Source organism: Corvus kubaryi, unplaced genomic scaffold (genome assembly GCF_017639235.1).
Source record: "Corvus kubaryi isolate FWS band 111438036 unplaced genomic scaffold, C.kubaryi_AGA036_p1.0 134, whole genome shotgun sequence".
In the NCBI taxonomy this organism is placed as follows: domain Eukaryota; kingdom Metazoa; phylum Chordata; class Aves; order Passeriformes; family Corvidae; genus Corvus; species Corvus kubaryi.
Genome location: NW_024580668.1, coordinates 6,243,612 through 6,253,754, shown reverse-complemented (window position 1 = coordinate 6,253,754; position 10,143 = coordinate 6,243,612). Strand labels below are relative to the sequence as shown.

The following is a 10,143-nucleotide window of genomic DNA, read 5'->3' as shown; positions in this document are numbered from 1 at the left end:
CCAGCAGGGGCAGGCTGTGTAGCCAAGTAAGGAGAGAAGAGGGTGAGGGAAGGCGTTTGCAACACCACCACAGCCCAGCCAGATCCTGCTCACGTGCAAAACACACACGGCCCAGTGAGTCAGGCTAGCACGTGGTATCTGGCACCACTGCATCCTGCTCTGCGGCCAGGAGCCGTGCTGTGTCCTGGTCCAGCCCCACCAACACCCCCAGCACCGCTCTGCTCCCCCCTCCACAGACAAAGAACAACCCACAGCGTTTTAAAAGGCTGCTCAAGTTTATTCGTTGCCATTGTACAAGTTTAGGAAAAGCTTTGGGAGGGCTTAGTTACACTGGGAGAGAGTAAAAAAGGCCGGAGTGGAATCGTCGGGGTTGCTGCACTTCTCCATCAGAAAGCAGCACCTTTTCCTTGGAGCAGCCAGCTACTCTACAGGGGAGGGGGGGAGCAGCCGCCGACCCGCTCACACCGAGGGCCCCGCGCTGGACTCGCTGACGTGGCGCCTCCGTCCCGCGCCCGGGGCTGCCACCAGGGCACAGGCCATCGGTCCTGTGGCCACCCGCAGAGCTCCCAAGCTGCAACACAGAGCAGAGAGAGAGTCAGCACTCATGCCAACCCCGAAATGTGGCGTGACTGCTCTGCATTTATTCCTGCAGCCCTGGGCATGGACATGGCTCATTGGGTCAGAATGCACCTTCGGGGATGCAGCGGGGATGTCCCCAAGTGCCCTGGGTGCTGCATTGGTGCTCCCCTGTGTCACCTCTAAGCACTCACCTCTCCTGGGACTCTGACACCGTTGTCATGGCTGGGTGAGTCGTCTTCCCAAAGAAGAAGCTGGCCCACCACTGGCCGGGGTCAGACTTGGGCAGGTCTGGGGAGCAGTGCATGACACGGACAGTCCAGGTCACTGCAACCTGGGCAGCCCCATGGCCACCCCAGCCTCATCCCACAGGAGAGGCTAGGTCACCTCCAGTAAGATTTCCCAAGGAGGGACTGGGAGCAGTGTCTCCCTGGGCCACGACAGGTGACACTTACCCGGGCCATGGGGGATGACCTCCCCAGAGTACTCTGAGCTGCAGGAGCTGGTGCTGGATGTGGAGCTCAGGCGCCCTGTGGAAAAATCATGGCCATCAGAACCACTGCTGAGCCATGGTCATGCCACAAGAAGGAAAGCACAGCCTTGGCATGGCTCTCCCTGGGTGCTATTGCTCAGCCTCATCACTAATTCGCTCCAGTACTTGCCCAGTTTAGGGCCAGGCCAATAAAAACCACTAGAAGGGAATACTGTGGAGATTCCAAGAGCAGGGAGCAGAAAAACACCTGAACACCTCTGTAGGAAAAAACCTGCAACCCCAAGGACATAGTTTAGTGGCTTTGAGAGGCCTCTGCAGATGAATTGAGGCCATGAGGATGCAAATTCCTGTGTATAATCCATGTGCTTTTAGTACAACAGCTACGAGCCTGCTGCTTGTTTCAGCTCAGGGGGAATCCTTTAATTCCCTCTGGTTTAAGCAATCCATTAAACCAGAAAGTCTCCCCTGGCTGAGGTACGAGGAGCTACCATTGCCCAGACTGGTTTAGCAGCTCATTTCTGAATGAAAGTGCAAGGTGAAAGTGCAAGGTGAAACCATCCACTCTGGCCCCTACAACCCTCGTAACAAGTGAAGGAGATTTGAGCCCCCTCACCAGCTGGTACAGCTGGGCTGGGGGGCCCAAAGGGGGGCTTGGGCAGCAGCACAGACACTGCTGGCTGTCCCCTTTTCTCAGCAAATGCTCACATGGGGCTGCAGCTGAAAGCACAGACCTGAGCTCAGCTCCATCTCTGCAGGAGCCACATCCCCCACACCTGGCAGAGATCCCCCATATGCTCACCCACCACCCCAAGCCCACGCCGGCCCCCAGCCTGCCCTTACTTCTGCGATAGTTGTGCGTGGCCATGAGGGAGCCGCTGGATGGAATGGATGCCATGGTTCCTGATCTTGGTTCTTGTGCAGATCTAAACCTGGGAGCATAGAGGCAGCTGTCAGCACCCACCCCTGCACCCCCGAAAGCTGCAGGGGTGTAAATGGAACCAATGTGACTTCTGGAGAAAAGGGACGTGCAACCCTGCACTGGGAACGGCGGCTGGTGCTCACTGCACGTGGATTAAATCCACAGAGCTCCAAGAGCTATGTGCAAAACCAAAATAATTCCCCTCATCCACAACCGCCTGCCCAGAGCACAGTCTGCACAGCCCCTTCCCGAACCCCCCTCCTTCCAGGGTGTTTTTCTTGCAGAAATCCACCTCCCCTCCTTGGATCAACATCTGGAGTTACAAAATCCCAGGCGGATGTTGCATAAGGAGCAAAGAAACATTCAGTTGGGGCACATACCGGGGCTGTTCCTGCAAGGAGCTCCAGCCCCAGCCTGTCCTCAGCAGCTTCCCCATCACCCACAGCCGGTACAAACCTGCCTGCCTTTAATGTGGTGAAATGTTCTGAACTGGGGAAGTTTTTTGCCTCTTCCGGGTACAAACCACCTTCCTGCCAGCAGCTGACTCTTCCCACAGTCTGACCCCTTCTTCCCCAAGAAAGCTCTTAAAAAGGCTCAGGGGGCCAAACGTCCCAGCTGCCAACAGCTGGCGGGCACCGAGCCGCATCCGGGAGAAGCAACCTTTCCTCAGCGGGGAAACCGAGGCACGGGCAAGTCCCAGCGCAGCCCCCTGGCAAAGCAAACGCGCCGATCGCTCGCTCGGGGCCGCCCCGTTCCCCCCGCGGGCAGCGCACCTGGGCTGTGTGCGGGGTCCGGCGTGCGGGATCCGGCGGCCAGGGCAGGGGGTCCGGGGCGGCGGCCGCTGTCCGCTCGCACCGCACGGCCTGAGCCGCGGCGCTGCCGCTCCGCCCCCGCACGGAGCCTTTATCCGCTCCGGACGCGCCCTCCCGGCGGCCGCCAATGGCAGCGGGGGCGTGGCCGGACACGCCCCTGCCACCCGAGGGGTCGCGATTGTCGCGACGGGGAGCGGGGACAGCCCCCAAGGCCGCGCGGAGCCGCCGCGGAACGCCCCAACAACGCCCGGATCCCGGAGAGAGGGGATTGGAAATCCTGCCCGCCCTTCGCCTTTGAGGTGGTTCAGCTCCCGTTCTGAGCTGGTGAAGTTTTGGTTTTTTTTTTTTTTTTTTTTCTCCTTTCAAGCGATGCCGCCTTTTACATGAGGGTAAACATGAAAAATAAATAAATACGGATTCGAGGGATTCCAAGCTGGCTGGGCTTTATCAGTTTTGGGAAGGAACGCTTTATTTCAGAGGATAAACTTGCAACAAGGCCAAAGTACGACCTGCACCACAGTCCAGCTCCTCCGTGTTTGGGCACCGGTGAACAATCCTGCTCCATAAATCACTGGTTTTGTGGGATGTGAGTCTGGGAGAGACAAGGCAATGGATGTGTGTACAAGGAAGCAGATCTGTGTAAGAGGAACAGAAACTTCACAGAAAATTTCTTTCTGTATGGAATGGAAATGGGGTTGAGAACGAAACACTCAGAGAGATGCCAGAGCCTTGGGGTATCTCTGCAAAGGCAGTTTGGTACTTGATATACCTAAAATGTTACTCATTTTTTTCTCCCCTAAAATTCAGTAATGCTCCAGAGCAGAGCTCTGCAGCCCAGCATACTGAGGATCTGCAGTAAAATCCTGCACTTTGAGTGCAGCTGTGGAAAAGAGCATTTTCTGGGGGGGTGATACTTCAACCATTTCAGGGATTGGAGGCAGAAGGGAGCCCACCTTGCAGCCTGGGGTGGTTCTGGCACAAACTCCCAATGCAACAAGGTTCACTCCTCCCCCGGTTAGTGTTTTTTCTCATTAATCTGGAGTTATTCTTTAAGCACCAGAATGAGGAACCAGTGCCAGGGGAGGCAGCCCTGGGTTGCTCCAGGGCATCGATCTCCCTGCTCAGCTCATGGGGCAGTAAAAGGGCCGAGGGTGTGTTTCTCAGTGGGGTATGACCACCCCAGCATGGGGACACTCCATGTGAGCCATGTCCCCAGCTGACCCAAGAAGAAGGCCACACTGTCCACTGCCATGGCAACATCCTGTTCTACTAGCTAAAAAAAAAAAAAAGAGATCTAGTGTGGAAATGTGGAAAAACCCACAAAAACCACAGGACTTTGTGTTGTAACACCTGCTATTGCTCATGGCTTGCAGCAGCAATAATCTACCCTGTATTTGGCACAAATTGTATTGTTTGCTATGACAGTTGTCATGTTCCAATTCCAAAATGCAAGATTTGACTATTCTCTGATTGGCAGTAATATAAAACAGCACATTAGCTTTATTTTACTTGCTTTACAGAATTTCATCACAAGGTAAAATCAGAATCTGTCCCATTAAATAGGCATTGAAAATCTGGACAAAAGTCTCAAACCCATGAAACAGGTGAAAGTTTTAACATAAGATCACATGGTTTTCACAATTACTTTGGATTAATTTTAGGATTTTTTTCTGTGCCTGTCTGAAATTTCCTGGGTCCCTCATGACTGATCTAAATAACTAAAATACTAAAGATTTATTGCCATAAAAGGATTTCTGTTTTCCAAGTGATAAGAATTTTATGACACGTATTGATCTACTGAGGTGGTAGTAGTCACTGAAAGATGGATCTTCCCATTTATTTTTTTGTCCTTTTTGCTATTATTATTTTATTGAGAACATGTGAGAACAATTGGCACAAAACCTTGAGATGCTGATAAACTGATAAGCCGTGCACATATCCGAAGCACTAGTTGATCAATGTATATTAACTAAGGTTACTTGGACAAGGAAATTTAATACTTTCCACATCTCCTCTTGGAAATAAATTTAATAGTCTATCTCACCTCCCATGTGTGTCCCAGTAATCACCCTGTAATTTTTTTTCCCAATTAATTACAGCCTTTTAGATGATGAATGGAGTCTTTCTCATGGGGACATGAAGTCAGAGTATTGCTTGGAAAATGCAGCCTTACCTACAGATTATTTCTAAGCAGATTTTTCCCTGTGTCTCACTCATCTCAATGCGTGTTTGGAGACTCCAGAATTTATTCCAACCTAGTTTACAACTAAATTAAAGGACGGGAAGGAAACACCAGAAGGAAGATTTCATGCAGTTTGTCAGTGTAAGCTCTGATCTATTGAGGATTATTCCCTTGTTTTTGGAGGTTTTATGATCTTTATTGTGATTTAAGGAGGAAAGTGCACAGGATTTTTTTTCTGTGTTCTTTCTCTTCTGTTCATGTGACCTCCCTTCCTCATTTTTCATTTACAATGCTCGCTCGGAGAACACACAACAGTGGCAACATTTAGGAGCAGGGAAAGATTTTAATTGTAGTCTTCCAAGGCAATGACGACGACGAACATAAACCATTCTATGTGAATTATGTTACAGCAGAGAATCTCACTGAGGAATAATGAGGAAGCAAACAGAAAATATTTGCAGGAAGGGAAAATTGGAGACAGACCAGATTGCAGATTTCTGTAGGATCTTTTTCCTTAAGCCATATCCCAGCCATGCTACAAATATATCCTAGAGCAGGAATTAACTGCTTAAGGAGGTCGTGCTAATGGGGATGGTTTTAAAGCATGAGAAATTTTGCTGTTTGTGTTTCAACACCAGGGAAAGAGGCATCATTTGGAGTCCACTAAAGTAAATCTCCACGCAGACATCTGACAGGCATGAATATGTGGTGTGCATAAATAAATGCATACTGTGCAACAGAATTCTTATGGAAATTGCCATATTGCAGAGAATGTATTTTAAAAATACTCAAGGTATCAAAAGTGCATCACCTCCTGTGCTGCTTAGCTGCTCCTGGGATATTGGGGGAACGCTTGACATCTCAGTGTTCCTAATTCTGTCAGTGGGCCCCACTCCTGGTGTCACTGAGTCCAGCTTTTGACTGTCACAGGTAATTTTTCCCTTTAGTATTGAGTTTTAGGTCTGAATTTAATTTAGACTGCTTGTGTGATCAAGTTCATTCAGTGTGGGCTTCACTTAATAGATGGGCCAGGGTTACCACATTGATTTGCATAGAAATTAGAATTGATCAAAACTAAATTATTGATTATTTCAAGTTGAAAACCACCCTCTTCAACCTTGCATTCCCATAGAGCACCTCCTAATTGATGAGCTTTTATCGTTACAGAAGTGGTAACATAATAAATGCAGGTAGGGTGGGATTTTCTGGTCATTTTGAACATTGTAGAATGGATAATAAGTTTGAATCTGAAGAACTTCCCTTTAAATGTTATGAAGACCTGATACATTCTGATATTTTCAACATTATTTGGGAATGAAAAAGGCTTGATTTTCTGCTTCACATTAAAAAATGTGGTTTCCCATTTAAAAATTAATCAATTAAGCTTTTGATGTTGGTATTCATGTGTTCTTATTTATTTGAACTTTTTGTGGATATTTTTGCTAGTAATTCCATGGGAAAGTGACCTTGTAATTCAAAGGTACCGTATATTTGCTACATTAAAAGTGAGGTGGTGCTCTGTTTGTTGCTGGGTTGTGTTTTCTCTCAGGATGGCACCACTGAATTTTCTTGGAGAAAGTTCCAGTGCTGCAGTGTGGGGTGGAGGGTGCAGCTCAGCACACGCCGGCTCCTGCCGGACACGGGGAGCCATGAAAAAAACCGGGACAATTCCATCCGGGATGCAGGCTGGGGAAAAACCGGGACGGGATTTTTCCTGGAGTACGGAATGGGGAAAAACCCGGACTGGAATTTTCCCAGAACACGGAATGGATACGGGGAAAAACCCGGATTGGATTTTTCCCGGAGTACGGAATGGATTCTTGGGAAAACCCGGACTGGATTTTTAAAAAAAAAATGTAATGGGAGAAAAATCCGGACTGAAGATGATAGTACCGGTTACCTCTCAAACTCAGAACAGATTTTCATTCCCTCCTCTCCCTGCACACCACAAGAACTCATCCTCAGAGCTGAAGAAATCGACCCGGTTTATTTGTAACATGTCCCTGAAATGGAATTTAAAGATTCCGAATATTACTACCCTGACTTCCTCCCACCCCCATTCAACCTGTGGGACCTGAAGCAGCTGGGCATCTTTGTCCATGTGGAAGGGGAAATGGATTTCTGTCCCAAGCCCACGGGATCTCTAGAGAAATACATCGAGTGCCTGGTGCAGCTCATAAACAAACCAGAAATTGCATGCCAGCATTTTGAATTAAAAATGCATTTTTGGGAGATCAGAACCAGTTCTTAATGGTTTAACAAACTGGAGTGAAACAAACCAAAATTCCCCATGCATGTAATTTGCCAGGCACAGTTTGACAGGCTCCCAGTAATGGCTACATTTTTTCTGCACAATAAATACCAGCCTTGGAGTCACACTGTTACTTCTGTTTGGAATGGCGCTCTAGGTGTCATTCCAAAACTGCCACTCAGCCCCTGGGGACTGGCTCAGGTGACCCTGCCTGGTTCTGTCTGCTACCCTTGGCTTCAGCTGGAGCAGAGGAGACCGACACTGTGCCAGATGAGGATTTTTGGAAGGGCTGTTTCTCACAGAGCATCCAACAATATTCTCCAGGCAAATCTTCTCTCCATGATGTAAACTTCATTTCCCATACACATTTACATAAATTTGCTGGTGTTTCTCTGAAATTTCAAACACAAGGTAATCTCTGTGATGGGACACCGCTCCTTGATTTATTTGTTTACATTACATTAAGCAAAACAGAAATGTGAGTGCTCCTCACAAGATTTTTTTAGGACATCATTGAGGACACAGGGATCTTTACAGAATTAACTCAGACATTCTGCAGATTCCTCTGCCCTCCCTGTAGTTTTGTGGGATTAAAACACATCCATGCCATTGACACCTGTCTCATTATCTTCAAATGGCAGTCCCTGGACTTATTACCAAAGTAGTCAGGTTAAAAATGATTGTTGAGGCTTAACTATTATTCGATTGCCAGTAATGTTTATCAGTGCTCTTTGCATTTGAACTGACTCAGGGGAGATTGCAGGGGGCAATAACTGGGCTGATCTGGCTCAATGCAACGTAATTGCAGGGTCACTCATGAGGTGTTTTCTATCATGTCCTACAGTGTAAGATGTAACCAATAGCAGTATTCTGTGATCATCTTCACCAGCTGTTAAACTGGGTGGGGCAGTGATCGCTATCTCCTACCATGACTCATCCCTGATAAGCTCCCTCCAGGTGCTATCTTTGTTCAATGGGCAATCAAGGACCCACCACGTGACTCATAGAATGACATCATCCCATTGTGAGCTGCTCCGCCCAGGGGGAGGAGCCAAGCATTCCCACCTGGATATAATCTGGGGTTTGAAACAGCACAAGAAGCCTTTACCTCCTAAAGTCTTGCAGGATAAGAGCTACTACTGGGCTGTCTGGTGAAGACCAGACCCTTCTACAGGATCCCTGCTACAACAGGACCACTTCATTTGGACTGCCACCACCACTACCCTGGCTAAGAGGGTGTCATGTTGTATCCTGACCCTGTCAGTGTTTTTGTTCTATTTCATTTAGTTTAATTTTCCTGTTAAATTATAATTCTGGTTTGCAATCTGCCACTGGTTTGTTTTCAAACTGGCACATTATCAGTTTGTTCATAAAGCTGCAAATGCTTTTAGGAGTCTGTGGTAGTGCTGCAGTGAGGCAGTTGACCTGAGAGTAGCCAGTGGAGGTGGAAAGGCCATCCCAGCCCATGCACTTGGAGAGCACTTAACAAAAAATCCCTCTTTTGTTTGTGTGTGACCGTGGGGATATTTTCATGCACTGAAAAAAAAGTAAGTTTCCATGAAGAGTTCCCAGAAAACACCTTATATGATAAAGTTTTAAACATTAAAACTGATGTATAGACACCAACCCTCCAATAATCTCTCTGATGTTCTCTCTCTGATTCTGTCCACAGACAATGCCACACTGTTGTTAGAAAAGCAAAGGAGGGGGAGAAAAGGAAAAAAAACCAAGGGCATTTAATGATGAATTCTAAAATCAATTTCTTCCCTATCCTGCCCTCCCCCCTTCAGACACTGAATTATTTAATGAAAAGATCTGAGGGCACATGAAACACATTACAAAGGACGATGTCAGCTGGGGTCTCCATTACCACAATCTTCTTGTGTGGTTTTTTCACTGACAGTCTAAAACCCAAACTAGCCATATTATTTGATGGAGTTTAAAGAAGCAGAAATTTTCAGGGGCAGGGATAACAGTCTTGTTTGTAATGAAAGATAAGCTAATTTCCTTTGGAGTTTTTAATTGCAAGACACAGGGAAGCGATAAAACAACATGAACAAATGGTCTAGAAAGTATATTTGTGATTGGGTGAATTTGTGATGCCAAACTGGTGGCAGCAATAGTGGATCAGGGGAAGAAGGAGGAGTTACTGGGCCAGAATCTTGTTTAGACAGTGCATTTTTGGGGTGAAAACTGCAGACTGGTTACAGAACACTTGTTCTGATAAATCAAGTTAGGAGAGCCTCAAATACAGAACAGTGCTAAAAGAGTTGCTCTCCATGTTACCCAGCTGAGTTTCTAAAGGGTAACATATCCTCTCATCTGTGATGCTGTAACAACCCTCAGCTGCCAGTGCCATCAGTGGGGACACTCTGGTGTGTGATCTCACTTAAAGATACCACTGGTGTGTTTTAAATACATTGGAAAAAAGAATTTGACTTAGATATTTCCCCTATTTTTATTGTGTATTGATATTAGGGGTCTGTTACCAGAAATTTAGAGATATTAGAGCTCTAGGTAGATCCCGTTTCGTGGAAATGAGAAAGATATAAAAATGCATTTGACTTTTTTTGAGTTTGCTTTATTTAATATGAATTGTTCTCTGTATTCCTATTGCTGGGAAGATAGAAACTTGCTAGTGAGCTGTCTGTGAAAGTCAGCAGCATTTATGAAAACCAGGCAATGTTCTGTGTAAATTATTGAATATTGGCACGCACCTGGCTGAAAAGGTTGAACTAGAGATGAACTAGATCTACTCAGAGGTGGGACGAAGCCACGCCCACTCATCCTGCAGATCTAAAAAAGGCTTAATTTATGCTTTAGGCTCTATCCCCCAGTGTAGCCTCTGTCCTGGTGTCTGTGCTGTCATGGCCACTGACGGGAAGGGCTCTGCTTTTCCCGATGTCTTCC

General features: G+C 47.2%; 1 protein-coding gene across 2 annotated transcripts; it reads right to left on the bottom strand.

The window, feature by feature from the left end:
* Positions 1-256: 256 nt before the first annotated feature.
* PPDPF (pancreatic progenitor cell differentiation and proliferation factor) lies at positions 257-2,876 on the bottom strand. Of its 2 annotated transcripts, none has more exons than XM_042047000.1 (5): positions 2,762-2,876; positions 1,910-1,998; positions 1,032-1,106; positions 771-867; positions 257-571 (listed from the first exon to the last, which is right to left on the bottom strand). In XM_042047000.1, exons 2-5 carry the CDS (start codon positions 1,962-1,964, stop codon positions 460-462), a joined length of 339 nt encoding a protein of 112 aa, XP_041902934.1. In that variant the 5' UTR covers positions 1,965-1,998; positions 2,762-2,876; the 3' UTR covers positions 257-459. The 2 variants fall into 2 exon arrangements, with proteins under 2 accessions (XP_041902934.1, XP_041902927.1); XM_042046993.1 differs by lacking the exon at positions 2,762-2,876 and adding an exon at positions 2,445-2,637.
* Positions 2,877-10,143: the final 7,267 nt, after the last annotated feature.

Bases quoted from the DNA above. Each gene is read 5' to 3' on its own strand.
- PPDPF (XM_042047000.1), bottom strand. From the start codon at position 1,964: ATGGCATCCATTCCATCCAGCGGCTCCCTCATGGCCACGCACAACTAT. The intron at 1,107-1,909 runs GTAAGGGCAGGC...ATTTTTCCACAG, and splicing joins CACGCACAACTATCGCAGAA to GGCGCCTGAGCTCCACATCC. The intron at 572-770 runs GTGAGTGCTTAG...TCTGTGTTGCAG, and splicing joins GTGTCAGAGTCCCAGGAGAG to CTTGGGAGCTCTGCGGGTGG.